This window comes from Anser anser, assembly GCF_964211835.1.
Source record: "Anser anser genome assembly, chromosome: 16".
Lineage (NCBI taxonomy): Eukaryota > Metazoa > Chordata > Aves > Anseriformes > Anatidae > Anser > Anser anser.
This window is the reverse complement of record NC_139737.1, coordinates 1,290,681-1,309,377: the sequence shown is the minus strand read 5'-3', so window position 1 is coordinate 1,309,377 and position 18,697 is coordinate 1,290,681. Positions and strand designations below refer to the sequence as shown.

At 71.9% G+C, this 18,697-nt stretch overlaps 3 protein-coding genes across 4 annotated transcripts; all 3 read left to right on the top strand.

Moving 5' to 3' along the window:
* The first annotated feature begins 6 nt into the window (after positions 1–6).
* Positions 7–8,422, top strand: SCRT2 (scratch family transcriptional repressor 2). 2 transcript variants are annotated; one of them, XM_083801609.1, is made up of 3 exons: positions 7–3,822; positions 6,167–6,542; positions 7,227–8,422. In XM_083801609.1, the coding sequence occupies exons 1-3, from the start codon at positions 3,699–3,701 to the stop codon at positions 7,504–7,506; spliced, it is 780 nt and encodes a 259-aa protein (XP_083657735.1). In that variant the 5' UTR covers positions 7–3,698; the 3' UTR covers positions 7,507–8,422. The 2 variants fall into 2 exon arrangements, with proteins under 2 accessions (XP_083657735.1, XP_083657734.1); XM_083801608.1 differs by having other exon boundaries at positions 6,167–7,360.
* Positions 8,423–9,120: 698 nt separating this feature from the next.
* Positions 9,121–10,613, top strand: SRXN1 (sulfiredoxin 1). Its single transcript, XM_083801476.1, has 2 exons — positions 9,121–9,354; positions 9,502–10,613. The coding sequence occupies exons 1-2, from the start codon at positions 9,181–9,183 to the stop codon at positions 9,703–9,705; spliced, it is 378 nt and encodes a 125-aa protein (XP_083657602.1). The 5' UTR covers positions 9,121–9,180; the 3' UTR covers positions 9,706–10,613.
* Positions 10,614–15,825: 5,212 nt separating this feature from the next.
* Positions 15,826–18,697, top strand: TCF15 (transcription factor 15). Its single transcript, XM_083801438.1, has 2 exons — positions 15,826–16,449; positions 18,264–18,697. The coding sequence occupies exons 1-2, from the start codon at positions 15,973–15,975 to the stop codon at positions 18,336–18,338; spliced, it is 552 nt and encodes a 183-aa protein (XP_083657564.1). The 5' UTR covers positions 15,826–15,972; the 3' UTR covers positions 18,339–18,697.

Here is an 18,697-nt window from a genome sequence, read left to right as displayed (position 1 = left end):
ACCAGCACGGGGGGGTGTTGGGTGCGAAGTGGTGCTGGGGCCACCGCTCTTCCCTTCCCTGGGGGTCTCGGTGGCGTTTTGCGTGGTGTCCCCCCAGGACCCCGTGCACCCCCTCAGCACCCTCTGTGCCGTCTGGCCCCGATAATCTTCCCATTCCCATTCCCATGCTGTCTGCAGCCCAGGATGGGGGGGCTGCAGGCGGCTGGGGAAAGCAGGGACAAATGTGCCCCCCCCCGGGGGGCAGGGTGACCACATTTGCTGCCAGGGGGGCAGACAACAGCTTTTATAGCAACGGGGGACACCGAGGCACGGTGGGTCGGGGTGACCTGCCCAGGGTTTTCCATCCTTTTCTGGGGCCCCGGCCGTGCTCTCCACTCGCTCCCCATCGCCCTGCACCCCAGAGCACCCCCAGCAGCCCCCCCTGCACCCAGACGGGCAGCACGGGGGGGAGAGGGGCGGCAGCACACGGCCCCCAGCCCGGGCACACCGCTGCGTGGCAAGGGGCAGCAGGGGACCGGTGCCAGGGCCGTGCCACAGGGCACCCGGCTGCACCCAGGCCCCGCTAACGGGGGACACCGGGAGGGTGGGCACCGGGGGGGGGCCAGGCAGCCCCCAGGCCGGGCAGCACCCGGTCGCCGCACGCGCGTGCGCCCCTTCCCCGGGGCACGAGGCAGCCGGGCCTTTGTCCCCGGCTCTTTGTCTGGCAATCTGCTCCCCTCGGGACCGCCGCGCCAGCCCCGCGCCGCTGTGCCTTAACCGTGCAGATCCCAGCTCCCGGCCCCGGCTGCGTCCCGGCCGCCTCCGGGAAGGACGCGGGTGGAATTGATAATCGCCCCCCCGCCCGCTCGGGGGGTCCCGCAGCCCCGGCTCAGCCCCCTCCCAGCTCCGCGTGTCCTTCAGGATCCGGCCCCGTGGGCATTTTGGGGGGGGGGGGGTGAGGAGAGAGGAGGGGGCTGAGGAGCAGCAGGAGGTGTGGGGGCACTGCGGTGACGGGGGGGGCTTGTCCCGTCCTGGGAGCCGGATGCGTCCCACAACCCTTGCAAGGAGCTGACAGGGGGGGTCCAGCCCCCTCCCTGCCCCCCAGGTTCCCCTGGGGATGCTCCTGCCCACCCCAGCCCCACAGCCAGGAGTCCCCAGAGACCCTCGCCTAGCGGACCCCCGCCGCCACCTCCCTCCCTCCCGCCCCCCCCCAGCGCCACGGGGGAACAACCGCCCCCCAGCCCCGCGAGCGAGCAGAATTATTTCCATACAGCTGCTCGGGAAGGCGCGGATTCAGCCGTCACCCAGGCACGCTCCAGGAGAGAGCCCGGGCCTTTCTTCTTGGCTCTCTCCCCCCCCCAACCGTGGCGGGGGCAGGCCGGGGGGGGCCCAGCCGTGCTGCAGTCAGCAATATTAGCACAGCTCCGCAGGCCTGATTGCGGGTTATTAACATACATTATCTCAGTCCCCTGCCTCTGAAAGGAGCCGGTTCCTATCCCCGACCCCCCCCTTCTCTCACCGCCCTCCCTCCCCCTGTCTTTTACACTTAATTACCTCCCTTATTACACCACAGCCTGGAGAAGGGGAAAAAAAAAAAAATCCCCGGGCAGCGGGCAGGCAGGCCTGGCCCAACTAGGGCGTAAGTAATCGCCCGTCCTGCAGACGTGCCTTCAAGGAAGGCGGCCGCACGCACGCGGAGAAATAAATCGGGGCGCAGCGGGGCCGGGAGCGATGCCGGGGCGGCCCCGGGGGCTGCACCTCGGGGAGACGTGACCTTGGCCTTGGCACGGCCGGACCCGCTGTGCCACGGGGCCAGATGGGGTCAGGCTGAGGAGGGGAGAGAGCCCTGGAGCTGCGGGGGGAGTGGGATGGGAGCCCCAGCCTGGGGTGGGCTGCGGGGTGCCCTGGGCTGTCCTGAGCTATGGGGTGCTGTGGGGTGCCCAGGGCTGTGGGATGCTGTGGGGTGCCCTGGGCTATGGGATGCTGCAGGGTATGGGGTGTCCTGGGCTATGGGGTGCTGTGGGGTGCCCTGAGCTATGGGATGCTGTGGGTTATGGGGTGCCCTGGGCTATGGGGTGCTGCACAACATGGGGCAATACCAGGCTAGGGGATGTCCTGGGCTATGGGGTGCCACACAAAGCACATCCAGAGCTGCCCCCAGCTCCTGGCACAGGCACAGGAGCCCGGGGCTGCCAGCTCCTGCCCAGCTCCAGCACCAGGCTGCACCCGAGGGCACTGCTCTTGTCCCCCCGACGCCGTGTCCCCAGCCGAAGGGCTAAGGGGGGGCCATCAGCAGGGCATGGATGTGCCCCAATTCCCCCACACCGCCCGTGCCGGCGCTCTGCCTGCGGCTGACGGATCGCGGACCGCTCCTGCTGAGCGCCGCAACGCACTCGGAGCGCAGGGCTCCGGCAGGGCCGTGGGGAGGGGGATTATTGCGGGGGTGCACCGGCTTCGAGGAGGATTGCAAAGGGGCTGGGGACCCTAAGGGGGTGGCAGGGTAGGGGTGCTGGGGATGCGGGTCCTTTGTGCTCGGTCCCCCTCTCACTGTGCCCCCTTGGCCACCTCCAGCTGGCGCAGAAGCCCCGGGCACGCTCCGGGGTTCCCGTTGGGGCTCCCCAGCTCTGCTGAGCAGCTTGGGGGGCACAGGGTGGGCGTGACGGGGTCCCCTATGGCTTGGGGGGTGGGGGGCACGGTGGGGAGCAGAACACCTCCAGCAGGGTCCCCCCGTGTCACCTGCGAGCCCCAGGGAGAGGCAGCTTGGGACCGCAGCGGGACGGGGGCCTCATCCTGCACCGGGGGGGCCGCAGCGAGAGGGGGGGAGTGGGGGCTCGGTGGGGCACAATGCGCGGCCACGAGCCCGCTGCTGCGGTGGGCTGCGGAGGTCCCCGGGACAGGGATGGGGACAGGGGCACGGAAAGGGACAGCAGGTGGGGAAGGGATGGGGAAAAGGGACGGGGACAGGGGAAGGGGGCAGCGGGCAGGGGTGGGGGCAGGACAGGTGGGACAGGGGTGAGGGGCTGGGAAGGGGAATGGGGACGGGGAACAGGGGAAGGGGCGAGGGAAAAGGAAAGGGGTCAGCGGGAAGGGACGGGGGCAGAGATGAGGACAGGGAAGAGGGACGGGAACGGGGACAGGGAACAGGGTTAGGAGCAGGGAACAGGGATGGGGACAGGGGACGGGAACCGGGACAGGGAACGGGGACAGGGACAGCGACGGGGACGCCCCCGCCACCACACCCCCCCCAAACCCCCCTTTGCAGGCCCTGGGGGCTGGCGGCGGGGAGACAAAGGCGGCAGGAGGAGGCAGCCGCCCCCCGCCACCCCCCCCGCCCCCCCCCACGTCCCCGCGTGTCCCCATTGTCCGCGGCGGGGGGGAGGCGGGGAGCGGGGACCCCCCCCCGTGCCACAGCGCCCGGCGCTACCGGGGGGGCTCGGGGCGCGGCCGGGCGGAGCGGCCCCCTCCCCCGCCCCCCCCCCTCCGCCTGCCTTCCTCCCCCTCCTCCTCCTCCTCCTCTTCCTCCTCCTCTCCTCCTCCTCCTCCCGCCGCCCGCCCCTCGCACTCGGTTCCCCGCTCCTCGCCTCCCGCACGCCCGGCCCGGAGCGGGGCCGGTGACGGCGCACGGAGCCCGCCCGGGGCTGCCCGGTGCCGGTGCCGGTGCCGGTGCCGGTGCCGGTACCGGAGCTGTCCAGTGCTGAAGGCTCCGGCCCGGCCCCGCCATGCCCCGCTCCTTCCTGGTGAAGAAGCTGAAGGCGGACGCGTTCCCGGTCGCCGGGGTCCCCGCGCCCCCCTACGCCCCCCTGGAGCCCCCCTACGCGCTGCCCGGCCCCGCCGCCGGCGATGGTGAGTGCGGGGCCGGGGGCTCCGGGGCCGACCCCCCCCACCCCCCCCCCGTGCTATTGTGTGAGCCCGGCGGGGCAGAGGGCGGGGAGGCCGGGGGAAGGCGAGCCGGGGGGGCTGGGGGTGACGGGGGGGGGGGGTTGGGGGGCTCCGGGGCGCTGGGACGCGGGGCAGGGTCAGGGCGACGGGGGCGTGACGGGCGGGGGTCCCCCCGCTGTGCCCCGCGGGTGGGAGCCGGGAGGGGGTCAGGGGGCAGTGTGACAGCATCGGGGGGCTCGTCCCTGCTGGCTTTGTGCCCCCCCCCCGGCGGGGGTCACCAGCCCCTGCCAAAGTCGGTCCTTGGGGACGCGTCCCCTCGGTGACAGCGGCAGCCCGGGGGGGCATCCCTGGCTGGACCCGGGTCCCCCCTTAACTGGGGGCTATGGGGCTGGCTCCTTCCCACGGCAAGTTATTTTTTTTGGGGGGGGGCACAAAGCAGAAGAGGCTGCTCGCCGTGCCTGCGGCTTTCATTGTTCGCGGCGGTGCCCGGAGCCCCTCGGAGCAGGCCGTCACCTCCCGGGGCGCGGGGAGCAGCCGCGCACAGCGGGAAGGGGGAGCAGGGGGTGGGGGCAGCACACACACACACACACACACCCAGCACTGGGAGGGGTGCGAAGGGCTGGACGGGAAGGTGCTGAGTCCCCAGAGGGTCCCCAGAGCCCTGACCTGCGAGGTGACACCGGGCAGGGCTCTGGGAGCCACCAGCGCTTGGCGGAGACCCCCGGCGGGGCAGCCCCGGGGGGTCTGCCCTGGAAGCAGGGACCAGGGACTTTCATCCCAGGCCGTGGCCTGGCTGCTCCCAGCTGCTCGGGGACCCTCAGCCTGAGCTGGGTGCACGGATGGGCCTGATCCTGCCACACAGGACCCGGGGCTGCCCGAGCGCTGCGTTGCTGCACACCCCCCCCCCCCTCCTTTCTGCTGCTCGCTGCTCCCCAGCAAAGGGGCTTCTGCCACCAGCGCAGGGCTGCGATGCTCGCCCGGCCCGGGGGGGTCCTCAGCTCTCCCCCAGCCTGGTCGGGAGCCAGAAGCCGGTGGGGGAGGGATGTGCTGCAGCTGGGCAGAAGCTGCCGACGCTGCTCTCCTGGAAATAACCTTGCTGCACGCTCGGCGGCAGCGTGAGAAATTGCTGAGCGGAGCGCTTTCTGCACAGCCCGTGCGAGCGCACTGTCAGCAGGGCGCGGGGAGCGAGGGGGGGGAGGAGGCTGCGCCCCCGCCTCGCAGACCCCTCCCCACCGTAGCACAGGGACCCCCGGCCTCGAGGGGACAAACCGTGGTGGCCCCCGCTGCGTCTTGCCCCCGACAGCCGGGATGGGGGGGAAGTCCCACAGGCAGGAGGGGTCCGGGATCAGGGCTGGTTTGCAGGGCCCCAGCGGGGGGGGGGGCGTTCACGCTGTCCCGCCGGCACACACCGGCCCTGGGGACCCCAGGCATGCACCAAGCCCCTGCCCCTGGCAGAGCACGCTGCCCCCCGCAGCAGGGCTGCATCCTCTGAAGCAGCTGGCCCTGCACACAGCGCAGGTGACTGCCAGGACCGAGACGGGGACCCTGGGGTGGCAGCTGTGTCCCCCCCCCATCCTTAGCCACCGGCCCAGCAGGGAGCCCCTCGGAGCACGCGGCGCAGTGACCGTCGTGTGCTGGCAGCGGAGGGAAGGGGACATCCACGTGGCGCCTGCACGGGCACGGGCCAAGTGTCACCTGCCCAGAGCCTGGCCCGGAGCAGACGTGCACCAGTGTCACAGGGGGTGACACGACTGCGTGGCGCCGCAGCCCCCCCGCCCCTGGGGTCTGTGGGTCCCTGTCCCCAGTGGGAGCCCGGGGTTAGGGTGCAGCAGCCTCTGGGTGCCACGAGTGCCACGTTCCCTGGGGGAGATGGGGGGAGATGGGGGGAAATGGGGTGACCTCCCCAGGCCCTTCTGTGCTCGCCCCCCCCCGGAGAAGGACAGGTGAGGAAGGAGCAGCGCCCACGGCCCCAGTGGGACGATGTGGGTGCCGACAGCCCCCAGAGGCTGATGGATCCAGGGGCTGCGCAGGGCTGCAGCATCCCGGGGTACCCAGTCCCCACCAGCCCCGCTCCCCGGGTGTCCCCACGGGCTGGGTCCCATCCTGCCAGCAGACGTGTGCTGTGACCGGAGCCAGGGCAGGCTCGGCCCTTGTGCAGATGAGGACAGGGGGACCTGGGGGGGCCACCTCACTTTGCACCCCCGTCGGGTGTTTTTGGCTCGCAGCTCCCCCCCCCCTTCCCCAGTGGGGCTGGTGCAGGGGCAGAGCCTGGCCCGGGGACGGTGACCTCGCCGCGTCGTCCCCGCAGGGTACCTCCAGCACTGCCTGGCTCCTGCCGCCTACGACTCCGACAAGAAGCAGGGGCTGCCGCCGGCGCCTCCAGACCCGGCCTACGCGCCCGGCCAGGAGGAGTACAGCGACCCCGAGAGCCCCCAGTCCAGCTTCTCCGCCCGCTACTTCAACGGGGAGGCGGCGGTGACGGACAGCTACTCCATGGACGCCTTCTTCATCACCGACGGGCGGTCGCGCCGGCGCGGCGAGAGCCAGCGCCGCGGCGGCCACCGCCACTCCTGCCCCGAGTGCGGCAAGACCTACGCCACCTCCTCCAACCTCAGCCGGCACAAGCAGACGCACCGCAGCCTGGACAGCAAGATGGCGAGGAAATGCCCGACCTGCGGCAAGGCGTACGTCTCCATGCCCGCCCTGGCCATGCACCTCCTCACCCACAACCTCAAGCACAAGTGCGACGTCTGCGGCAAGGCCTTCAGCCGGCCCTGGCTGCTGCAGGGCCACATGCGCTCACACACGGGCGAGAAGCCCTTCGGCTGCTCCCACTGCGGGAAGGCGTTCGCCGACCGCTCCAACCTGCGCGCCCACATGCAGACCCACTCCGCCTTCAAGCACTACAAGTGCAAGCAGTGCGAGAAGACCTTCGCCCTCAAGTCGTACCTCAACAAGCACTACGAGTCCGCCTGCTTCAAGGGCTCCGAACACAGCTGTGCAATAGGGAACTAGCCTCCGCCAGCCCCCCTGCCCCAACCCCGCACCCAGCACCCCCACCGGTCCCGTCCCTCCCCGTCCCTGTGCCGGCGCTCCTGCAGCCGCTGCCGGCCGTTCTGTAGCTGCGCGGTGGCTGCAGGACGCGTGCCCCCAGCTCCCAGTTCCACCCCCCCCCAGGAGAAGGGTGCCCCCGTGCCCCCAGGAAGGGACGGATCCAGCCCCAGCCCCAGCCCCAGCCCAGCCCCACAGCCAGGCGGGTCCCTCTGTGGGGACTCGCCCGGGACCCTCTCCCCCTCCCAGCACAGACCTTCCCCTCAGCTCGTGACGCTCACTGATATTTATTTAATTTATTACTATTATTTATTTAGAGTTGCTGCTTCTCCTCCCGGGAACCGCCGGGGAGGAAGGACATTCGCTGCTCCCCCCCCAGGAGCAAAAACTCCCCTGGTCCATACCAGGGATGGGACCGTGGGCCGAAGAGCCAGGACTGATGGCTCGGCAGGACTGATGGACGCCTGCCTCGGAGGCTGGGACCCGCAGCCCAGGCCCCTTCCGTCCCCCCACCCGCATGGGAGCAGCCCCGGGGCAGGACCCGCACCCGAATTGTGGCCCCCCCACACCCCCAGACCCTTCTGGGGCTGCTGCTGACCCCCCCAGCCAGACCCCAGCCCCCCAGGAGGAGCGGGTCGGTGGTACCGCGGAGCTCGGGTGAGTCTATTTAATTGCTCTTATTTATATTATTTATTACTTACCCTTTTCACTATTTATTTGCCAAGACTGGCGGGGCCGGCAGCCCTTCCGCACGGCTCGCAGGAGGCAGCGGAGCTGCAGCGGCGCCGCCGTGCCCGGGACAGAGCTGCGGGGACAAGGACGGGGACGGGACCCCGAGAGCCACCGAAAAGCGGGCACGGAGGCGGGGGCAACGCGAGGCGGCTGAGCAGCCCCCCCCCCAAACCCCACAAGCCCCCCACGAGGGCAGAGCCGCTCTCCTTCGTCTTCCTCAGAGCCGCGGGGTCCCGCTCTGCTCCCCGCGCCACCCCGGCGGGGACAACCCAGCGATTCTATGCAACCTCCCCGCGGACCCCCCCCCCCCCGGCCCCGCAGCGAGCCGCTTCCTACCTCGGGCCACGAGCTGCCGCGGCCCCCCCCCAGCCCGTGCCAGCCCCCAAAACTTTCGGGGTTCAGCCTGGACCTCGCGCGCCCCCCGCGCCGTCTTCCTGCACCGTCTTCCTCCCGCCGTGGCCGCGGGTCCCACGGGCTCGACGCCTCCCAGGGACGCTCGCGAGCCCCGAGGGCACTGCGGCGGCCACCCCGTGGGCATCGTGGCCACGCGCCGTGTCCCCCACGCAGGGGACAGCATTTCACACGGTTCCCCTCGGATGGCGCTGCCCGTCCCTGTCGTGTACATAGCGGACACCACAGCAATAATTTTCCGTGCATGATCGATTTTTTTCCGCCAGGTTTTTGTATTTGAGCGGCCGCGGCGAGACGAGCCGGAGCGAGCGGCGGCCGCCCGCAGTGTTACTTGTAATGCAATTCAGGGATATAAAAGGGATTTCTGCCACTACCTGGGGTGTCTCGGGCCGTCTGTACAGGGCAGGGGGGCGGCAGGGGAGCGGGGGGGCGGGGGGCGAGGTGTGCGCCCCCGTGCCGAGGGGCAGCCGACAGCACCCGGCTGGGGAGGAGCAGCAGAAAGCAGAGAGGGGGGGAGTCCTGGTGGGAACCCCAGCAGCACCCAAGCAGTGAAGTGGGGGGGCCCCCCCAGAGCCTCGCGACCCCTTCCCCATCACCAGCAGCCCCCCCAGGGGGCAGAAGACGCCCCCCACTTGGTGCTGCCGAGTCAGGGCTGGGGCCGGTGCCCCCCGGGAGCTGGGCAGGGGCTGCAGAACCGGGGGGCACCGGGCACCTCTCCCCTCTGGGGGGGGCACAGGGCTGCAGAACCCCCAAAAACGCCCTCGAACGTCACAGCCGGGAGCCGGACACGGAGATCCTGGGGGTCCCCATCCAGCTTGGGCCATTTGGAGGTGCCGGGGGTCGCAGCCCGGGGACGGCTCCGCGGTGCCCCCCACGCGGGACGGGACCCCAGCAGGACGAGCAGCCGGGGGGGGGCCGGGGCTGCCGGGGCTCCCGGGGCTGTCCGTGCCCCCGGTGCCCCCGGTGCCCCCGATATTCCCGGTGCCCCCGGTGCTGCCCGTGCTGCCGCTTCACGGTGACTCTGCAAAAGCGCCGGGGGGGGCGGAGGGGAGCGGCCGGGCGCGGCGCTGCCCGGGGCGGGGCGGCGGGGGCAGGAAGCGGCGGAGCGGCTCCGGGAACGGCGGGGCCATGGCCGAGACCGGGAGCGGGTCCGAGACCGGGAGCGGGACCGGGTCCGAGACCGGGAGCATCCACACGCAGCACATCACGGCCGTGCACAACGTGCCCATGAGGGTCCTCATCCGGCCCATCCCCGCCGCGCTGGACCCGGGCAAGGTGCGGAGCCTGGTGGAGACCCTGCAGGTAGGGGCTGGGGTGGGCAGGATGAGGCCGGGCGGCCCCGCACGGCTCCGTGCACCCCCCACCCCCCATCCCGGACGGTGCCGGGGCACTGCCGGGGAAGCTCACGGCCCCGGGGCTGTCCCCCCCCCCCCCACACCTCGTCCCCAGGAGGATCCCGAGCGGGTGCCCCCCATCGACGTGCTGTGGGTCAAGGGCAGCCAGGGCGGGGACTACTTCTACTCCTTCGGGGGGTGCCACCGCTACGCCGCCCACCGGGAGCTCGGCCGGGACACCATCCCCGCCAAGATCGTCCCGTCCACGCTCAGCGACCTCCGCACCTACCTGGGCTCCTCCACGCCCCAGCTGCTCTAGCGGGACCCCCCCGCTCCCCCCCCGAACCGGGACCCTTTCCCTGGGGGTCCCCTGGGGTCCCCCCCCCCCGTGGGCCCGATCCGGGGTGAGCATCCCCGGTCCTGTCCCCGCCGGTGTGGGTGGGATGGGGTCGGGGTGGGATGGGGTCGGGGTGGGCGCCCCCCAGCCCCGGTAGGGCGCACGGGGGGGGGTCCCGGCTCCGGTGGGCGGCCGGCAGGTGGCGGCGTTGTGCTGCGGGAACGGGGCCGGGCGGGGCCCAACCGGGACAGCTCCGGACCGGGACAGCTCCGAACCGGGATAACACCGAACCGGGACAGCTCCGAATCGGGGCAGCTCCGAATCGGGGCAGCACCGAACCGGGACAGCTCCGAATCGGGGCAGCTCCGAACCGGGGCAGCTCCGAACCGGGATAGCACCGAACCGGGACAGCACTGAACCGGAGCAGCTCCGAACCGGGACAGCACCGAACCGGGACAGCTCCAAATCGGGACAGCTCCGAACCGGAGCAGCTCCTAATCGGGACAGCTCCAAACCGAGGCAGCTCCGAATCGGGACGGCACCGAGCCGGGACAGCACCGAGCCAGGACAGCACCGAACCAGGGCATCACCAAACCGGGGCATCACTGAACCAGGACCTCACCGAACCAGGACCCCACTGAACCAGGACCTCACCAAACCCAGACTTCACCGAACCAGGACCGAGCTGTACCAGAGCGCGGCCGAGCCGGGTCCCCAGGCTTCACCCTGCAGCTCCAGGCTGGCCCCATGAGAGCCTGCGCTGCGCCTGCCCCACGGCCGCCTGCCCCATCCTCGGACACATCCTGCACCCCCTTCCCCGCGGGGCACATCTCCGAGTGGCGCTGTGGGGACACCCACTCGTGCCCCGGGAATAAAGGAGGTGGAAGCCCTGCGGCTCTGTGGGCTGGTGCGGGGGGCGGCGGGGGGCAGGAGGAGGTATGGGATGGCACGGGGCAGCGGGGACACGGGGCAGGCCTGGCACCGGCGTCAGCGGGCAGCTGAGGGCTGGGGGAACGGGGACGGGTGCTGAGCTGGGGGACGGGATGCTGCCGGTTCCGCAGCGCCACGTCTTCGCCCCACGTGCAGGCTGGAGCAAGCACTGCGAGCATCCCACGGGCGCCTCGGCATCCCTCCGAGCCGGGAGCCGTGGTCCAGGGAGGGGAAAGGCCACTGAGTCACCCCCCCGCGCCGTGAGTCAGCCGCGGCACTGGGACAGGAACCGCGTCCGGACGCTCCTGCCCTCGCTCTGCCCCCTTGGCCACGCTCCGTGCCGGCTGGATCCCGTCCCCCAAGGGCAGAAATGGGCCTGGCGGGGGGGTGGGGGGGGACACGGGCAGGGCAGCGCGCGGTGCGGCATGGGGCACGCTTCGGCACTGCCTGCGAGCGCGGCGTTTCCGCAGGAGCCGCTGGGGAGGAAGGGCAGGGTGGGCTGGGGGCTGCGCGAGGGCAGGGGCTGGGGGGGGGGGTTACCACGGCACGGCCGGGCTGCATGCGCCGCATCAAAGCCGCCCCCGCCGGGAGGAAGCCCTGCAAGCGCTCGCGCCGAGAGCAGCCCTGGCCTGCGGCTCCCTCATGGGCTATAAATTTCTCCGAAGAATTGTGGCGTGCTAAAAAGTTTCCTCTCCTTAGAGCGCGGGGGGGGAGGGACGAGGTGGCAGCTCCGTTGGCAGCACGGGAGACGGACAGGGTGTCCCCAGCCTGCTGAAACGGGACCCCCAGGGTGGGGAGGGGTCCTCGCCCAGCCCCAGGGCATGAGCCCAGCATCGGGCATCTCCCGGGGGGGCTCTGCTCGCCCGGTACGGTGGGGAGTTGTGCCCTGTACAAGTGGCAGCGGGGCAGGAGGCAGCCCCGCAGAGCTGCGGCCCCGTGAGCTGGGATGAACCGAGGCTGCCCAAATCCTGCACCCCACGGAGGCTTCTCCCAGCTGGAAGCCCCCTCAGGACCTGCTCCCCCAGCATCCCAGCCCCTGCAGACGGTGCTGGGTCCCTGCCAGGCCAGCGGGCACCCTGTGGCCCTGCTTAGGGGCTTGGTGGCAGCAGCTGGGGGCCAGGACCGGCCCCTGCGGCCCGGGGGCTGTGCGGTGTCCCCAGGGCTGGCTGCACGTCCCCTGGGGCTGGCATGGTGCGGGGAGCATGAGCTGGCCCTGGGGCTGCCAGCGCCGAAACCCCCGTCTGGCCATCTCCGCAGCGGCTCCGTCTCTCTGTCCGTCCATCCGTCCGTCCGTCCGTCCCTCCACCTGTCCCCCTTCCCTCTGCCTGACCCGCGAGGAGGGCTCCGGTGTCGCCGGCTGACAGCCGATCTCGGCTGCCTCCAATCCATTCGTTCCAGGGCAGGAACAAAGGCGCTTTGTGGGCTCCCTCCCGCTCCGGCTGGGCTGCCGGGGAGGGTCCCGGCTCCGGAACTGGGACAGACTTCCCCGCGCGACAGCCGTGTAATGCCTTCCAGACCGGCCCGCAGGTACGGCCCCGGAGGGCGGGTGGGGGCCAGGGCACCCCATGCTGCCGGGGGCACGGCTGCCGGCATGGGGACCTGCCGGGAACCACTGCCACCGGCAGCAGCCCCATCCCAGTGTCCCCATCCCGCTGTCCCCATCCTGGTGTCCCCATCCCTCTGTCCCCATCCCGCTGTCCCCATCCCAATGTCCCCATCCCTCTGTCCCCATCCCGGTGTCCCCATCCTGCTGTCCCCATCCCCATGTCCCCATCCCGCTGTCCCCATCCCGGTGTCCCCAGCCCTCTGTCCCCATCCCTCTGTCCCCATCCCGGTGTCCCCATCCTGCTGTCCCCATCCCCATGTCCCCATCCCGCTGTCCCCATCCCGCTGTCCCCATCCCAATCGCTCAGGCACAGACCAAGGGCAACTCATGCAGGGAACGCTCGCTCCATTTCAAAGGGTTTCACAAACCCAGTCCTGCTGGGCGAGCCGAGGGCCCAGCACCGTGCAGCCGCTCCGCTGTCCTTCCCCACCCGTGGGGTCTCCAAGGGCTCCTGGATTCACCAGCTGAGGTCTCCCCCTGTTCACAAGCAGGGGCAGCGTCCCCTTGGCGAGACCCTGGCCCGAGCCAGGCAGCAAGGAGCCGCGCTTGGGTGCTGCACGCAGCAGCTCCTCGGTGGGGCCGTGCCCTCGCTGCCCTGCGCTGCCCGGTTTGGGCCCAAAATTGGGGAAAGGGGCACAGGTACAGGCAGAGGGGTCGGTCCTGGGCACCCCCTGCTGCAGGGGGGCTCATGGGGTGCTCGGTGTGTGTGGGATGGGGTGGGACAGGTTGGGATGGGGTGGGATGGGATGGGATGGGATGGGATGGGATGGGGATGGGGATGGGGATGGGATGGGATAGGGATGGGGATGGGGATGGGGATGGGATGGGGATGGGATGGGATGCGATGGGAAGGGACAGGTTGGGTCAGGCTGGTGCTGCTCCTCCAGATCTCAGCAGGGTCAGGCACAGCGTCCTGGCAGCCACATGCTCGGCGCGGCCGCAGGGTCTGGAATCCATTTGCTTCGCCGGCAGCGGTGTTTTCCCAGCAGGGCTGGAGCGGCCCGGTGGGGCGGGGGGCAGCCCCGGCCCCCCGTGCCATCTGCTCCCTGTTTATTTTCTTACACTTAAGTATCACCTCCCGGATAAACACTCCCCTGAGCGGGAGGGCAGGGGGCATTTCCCAGCGAGCGGAGGGGGGACCCAGCCCTTGGGGCTGCCGGCACCCGGCCCCCTGGGACACCCCAAACCAGCAGCCTGGAGGATGTGGGGCTTGGAAGCGTGCATGGGGCTGCGGGTCGGTGCTGTGCACGCCCACACTGCTGCACACGCACACACACGTGGCGTGTAAGTGCACACACACACAAGCACGTGCTCACATATCCAGGCACGCACATCCGTGCACACACACGAGCACAATTGTGCACACACACACGTGTACAGCCACTCATCCGTGCCATGCACACTCACGCACGCTCACGCACGCTCACACGCCGCCCCCGTTGCACACCCAGCCACCCCAAAGCCTGCCGTTCCCTCCCTCCCCGTGTCCCCACGTGCCCCAGCCGCCGAGGCCGCTCCCGGCCGCCAGCACCCCGCGCGTGGCCGGGCTCCCGGGGGTACCCGGTAGGGCTGGGGGGGCTTGGGCTCCCACCCCCCCCCTGCAGCCCCCGTCAGCTGGTGGCCATGTGTGGGCGGCTGCACCTGAGTACACAGCCCCTGCCATCCGTCTTGGCGCTGTCAGGGGGGGCCCCAGCTCACACCCAGCGGGGTGCAGGCAGGGCGCCGGGGGGGGGCGGGAGCGGGGACGGGGGCTCCTGCGGGGTCCGTGGTGCCTTCCTCCCCCTGCTCTGCTCAAGAGGAGCCGCATCCAGAGCTGCGTCCCCCCCCCCAACCCCGTTGCAGGAGGCTGCAGCCCCCCAGGGACCGTCTGCAGCCCCCCCCCACCCCGATCCATGTGCCCCGGTCTCCCTGCCCCGTGCAGGCACCTGCCTGCTCCCCATGCGCCGTGAGGGGCTGTGGGGCATGGAGCTGGCAAGGGAAACGTCCCTGAGCCCCCGCAGAAACCCAAGGCAGGCTGCACGCCCCCCCCCCCACAGCCCTCCCGGCCCCCCGACGTGGCCCTCGCCCCCCCCCCCCCCCCCGCCGTGTGATTTACAGGCTCTGCGCAGGCGGACAAATGGTGAAGGAAAACAGGGCTGGGGCCCCACGGCGAGGGGCTGCCCGCGCCCCGCGGGGGGCAGAGGGGCCGTTTGCTGCCATGGGGGGGGGGGGGGGCACAGCACAGCCCCCCCCCCCTGCACAACCCCGGCAGCGGGACCTGGTACACGTGGGGACAGCCCCGGAGGGGACCCTGCTGCCCCACGAGCGCTGGGCCTGCAGCCGCAGGGCTTTGGCTGGGGGACACGGTGGGACACGGCGCTGCCTCGTCCCAAGGCCCTGGGCTCCAGGACCCCCCTGTCCCCCCCAGCAGCCACCTCGCCCCGGGGCTCGCGGCGTGCCCGGTGTGCCCTGCGGCCGCCGTTCCCAGCGCCCAGCGCCTCCCGGAGCTGCCCCTTTTTGCCTCGTTACTCCGAGCATCCTCCTCCGGCCGCGGGGCTGGGGGCCAGATGGGGAGCGCGGCTCGCAGGGGCCAGCCCTGCGGCCACCACCGGCCCCGGGCCAGTCCCAGCAGCTCCTGCAGCCACGTCCCCAGCAGCCCAGGGCCATTTGCCCGCAGCCGGGTCCTTCCCCCGTTTGCCTCCCCCCCCTTCTGCTGCCCCCCGGAGCATTGCTGAGGGGCGAAGGCAGAGCGGGACCCGCGCGACCTCTGCGGCGAAGGGGAAGGGCCGGCGGCAGCCGGTGCTCGGGGAGGGGTGAGGGTGCTGGGGGCAGCCCCGGGACGCTGCAGCTCTGCAGCTCCAGGGCTCAGGACTTCGTTTTCCCAGCGCCGGCAGGAGGAAATGCTCCTGGGCAGCCTGGCAGCGCCACCAGCTCCGCTGCCCGTGCCCCTGGCAGGGTGCAGGGTCCAGGGGCCGTGTCCCTGTCCTGCCCCGCGGTGGCACGCGTGGTGCCAGCCCCGGGGACGGAGAAGCGAGGGGCTGCAGGGCTTGGCCTGGCCTCACCTCCCCAGGGCTCCCCTGGGCACGGACCTGTCCCAGAGGGCCGTGTCCCCCCCGCCGCTGTCCCCTCCAGTAAAGGAACCCGGTGCCAATTCTCCAGGGGCCACCCCGCTCCCGGCAGAGCCGCCTGCCCCATCCCAGCTCTCGCTCCCCACCAGCCACCCTGCGGGACCTGGTGGTGGCTGGGGACAGCCGCGCGGGGCTGGGGACACACAGGGGACCCCGAGCAAGGCGTCACCCCACAGAGCCCAGGGGAGCACTCGCCACGCCGTGGCCAGCACCGGGGGTCCAGTGCCCCCCCCCACCATGGCACAACCGGGACCCGTCACCGGCCGCCCGCAAGGTGCCCGTGGCCGAGCTTGGTGTGACGGAGCAGGGCCAGGCCCGCAGTGGCCGCAGCCAACGCTTGGCTCCCGCGAGCTGGGGCGAGGACGCTGGCCTCCTGCCTGGTCCGGCCGGCGGCTGGGGGCTGGCTGGGGGTGGGCTCCGTCTCCGGCCCCTCCCCGGCCGTATAAAGGCCGGTTCCCCCCGCGGCCAGCCGTCCCAGCCCCGCTCGGACGCAACAGCGGAGCAGCGGTGGGAAGGCGGCCGTCGGCGGCCGTGGCAGCCGTGCCGGCGGGGGAAGGCTCCCCGCGGCCCCGGGGGCTGCCCCCAGCAGGGCGGGGGGCGCCGGCCATGGCCTTCACCATGCTGCGCCCCGTGGCCGCCCGCGTGCTCTACCCGGACCTGGGCATGCTGTCGGAGGACGAGGAGAACCGCAGCGAGAGCGACACCTCGGACCAGTCGTACGGCTGCTACGAGGCCGTGGAGGCGCGCCGCAAGGTGGCCCGCAAGCCGGGGCCCATGGTGATGGTGAAGCAGAGGCAGGCGGCCAACGCGCGCGAGCGGGACCGGACCCAGAGCGTCAACACGGCCTTCACGGCCCTGCGCACCCTCATCCCCACCGAGCCCGTGGACCGCAAGCTGTCCAAGATCGAGACCCTCCGCCTGGCCTCCAGCTACATCTCGCACCTGGCCAACGTGCTGCTGCTGGGCGAGGGCTGCGAGGACGGGCAGCCCTGCTTCAGTGCCATCTACGGGGCCAAGGGCGACCTGGACAGCAAACAGCCCCGCAGCATCTGCACCTTCTGCCTCAGCAACCAGCGCAAAGGGGTGAGCGGGGCGGGGGGCCCGGCACGGCCCCGTAGGGGTTTGGGGGGGGGGGGCGGCGGCAGCCCCTCGTGGGGCCGAGCGGGAGCGGGAGGCTCGGCGCGTCCCCGCGAGCGCCGCGGGCTCCGGTTCCAGCCCCCGCCGGAGCTCCCGGCCAAATCCTGCTCGGAGCTGCACGCCCACAGCTCCCGCTGGCGTCAGAGGGCCGGGCTGCTCCCCCACGTCCGTCCGGGCCGGGAGGTCTCGGGGGGTTAAAGTCACCCCGGGGCTGGGGGCACGAGGATGGGATGGGATGGGAGGGAGCGCGGAGCTCGCGGGCTGTCCCCGTCTCATCCCCGTCCCCGTCTCGTCTCCGTCCCCGTCTCCTCCCCGTCCCCATCCCTGTTTTATCCCAGTCCCCATCCCCATCTCCTCCCCGTCCCCATCCCCGTTTTATCCCCATCCCCGTCCCCGTCTCCTCCCCGTCCCTGTCCCCGTTTTATCCCCGTCCCTGTCCCCAGGCCCCGCCAGCCCCTCCTGGCCACGGCAGCAGCCCGGTGCGGTGATGGAGCAGAGCTCAGGGCGCAGGAAAAACTCCTGCAGGGGTCCCGGTGCCCCCCCGCCTGTGAGCGCAGGGGCTGGCGGCAGCACGGGGCCGGGGGCTGCAGGGTGACCCTGAGCACTGTCCCCAGCTGGCACCCATGGGTCCGGGCACCGTTCCCATGCGGAGCCCATCCTGCCGCCCCCGCCGTTCCCCTGCTGCAGGGCACGGGGCTGGCGCACCCCCCCGGCCCCCAGGGCACCCCCAGGCAGCAGGGGGGGTGCTGAGCCCTGGGGCAGGGGCTGCGGGCCTGTCACCGCCCCCACGGGACCCTCGCTGTCCCCTCGTGTCACCCGCAGCAGCGGCCGCGGGGCACGCTCCCGCCGTCGGGGCTCTTTCGTTTTCTGCTGCTCCGTTTTTAATTATTGCTCCTGCTTCTGTCCCCCTCCCCTTCCACCCCCCCCACTCACTGGACCCCCCAGCCCTTCCTGGGTGTCCCCCCACCGTCCTGGGACCTCCTGCAGGGGCCGGGAGCTCTGGTGGCACCCAGGACCTTGGGGACAAGGGCAGGGGCTGGGCTGGGGCCTGCTCTGCACCTCCTGGCTCTGGGGCAGGGCTGGAAATGGGCTGTACTGGGCTGGAAATGGGCTGTACTGGGCTGGGCTGGAAATGGGTTGGGCTGGGCTGGAACTGGGCTGGGCCATGCTGGGTGGTGCTGGGCTGAGCTGCGCAGGGGCCATACTGGGCTCTGATGGGGCGTGCTGGGTGGCACTGGGCTGCGCTGGGTGACACTGGGCCATACTGGGGCACACTGAGCCGTGCTGGGTGACACTGGGCTGTTTGGGGGATACTGGGGGACACTGGGCCGTGCTGGGGGATACTGGGGGACACTGGGCTGTGCTGGGTGACTCTGGGCCGTACTGGGGGATACTGGGCCGTGCTGGTCAAGCTGGCTGGGGCCAAGCCTCCCACCCCCATCAGGGCCGTGTCCCTGCGGGTGACGGGGACGTGGGGACCTGCCTGGGACCCGGACCCCACTCGCACCCCACAGCAGCTCACTGGGCACCACCACGTCCGTCCGTCTGTCCGCCCGTGTCCATCCCGGGCAGCACTGCACCCCCCCCTCCCCCCGAAACATTTCGGCACGGTTCCTCCACGCTTGCCCTGCACCCCCCCGTCCCCCGGTGCCATCCCGCACCCAGCACCGCCCCGCGTCCCCCCCCCCCAAATCCCCCCGAGGGCACCCGGGCACCCCGCTGCCCCGGCGCCCCGCAGCTCTCCCCTCCTCTCTCCGCAGGGCGGCCGGAGGGACCTCGGGGGCAACTGCCTGAAGGTGCGGGGGGTCACCCCGCTGCGGGTGTCGCGGAGATGAGCCGGGGCCGCGAGCACCCCACCGGAGACAGCGGCACAGCCGGCCGCAGCCCGCGCACGCCAGCCCCAGAGACCGCAGCGGGGAGGGAGGGAGCCGGAGGCGACGGAGCCCGGCGGGGCCGCGGGCTGGCACCGCACCGACGCCGGCACCGGCACCGGCACCGCGGCGGGAGGACGCTGCCGTGGCCGGGAGGAATTTGGGGGGGTCCCGCGCCCCGGGGTAGGGGGGACCCGGCTGGGACGAGCAGCCCGCACGCGGCCGGCGTCGACGCGCTCCAGGGGGGGGGACGGCGGCGCGGCCCCGCGGGCGCTCTGTGTGCACACGCAGCCGCTTGGAAAATAAAAACCTTATTTTTCTGA

What these genes read in the sequence shown, in the direction of transcription:
- SCRT2 (XM_083801608.1), top strand. Translation starts at nt 3,699, where the DNA reads ATGCCCCGCTCCTTCCTGGTGAAGAAGCTGAAGGCGGACGCGTTCCCG. An exon ending in CGGCCCCGCCGCCGGCGATG is followed by an intron (nt 3,823 to 6,166) that starts GTGAGTGCGGGG and finishes TCGTCCCCGCAG; the next exon opens with GGTACCTCCAGCACTGCCTG.
- SRXN1 (XM_083801476.1), top strand. Translation starts at nt 9,181, where the DNA reads ATGGCCGAGACCGGGAGCGGGTCCGAGACCGGGAGCGGGACCGGGTCC. An exon ending in GCCTGGTGGAGACCCTGCAG is followed by an intron (nt 9,355 to 9,501) that starts GTAGGGGCTGGG and finishes CCTCGTCCCCAG; the next exon opens with GAGGATCCCGAGCGGGTGCC.
- TCF15 (XM_083801438.1), top strand. Translation starts at nt 15,973, where the DNA reads ATGGCCTTCACCATGCTGCGCCCCGTGGCCGCCCGCGTGCTCTACCCG. An exon ending in TCAGCAACCAGCGCAAAGGG is followed by an intron (nt 16,450 to 18,263) that starts GTGAGCGGGGCG and finishes CTCTCTCCGCAG; the next exon opens with GGCGGCCGGAGGGACCTCGG.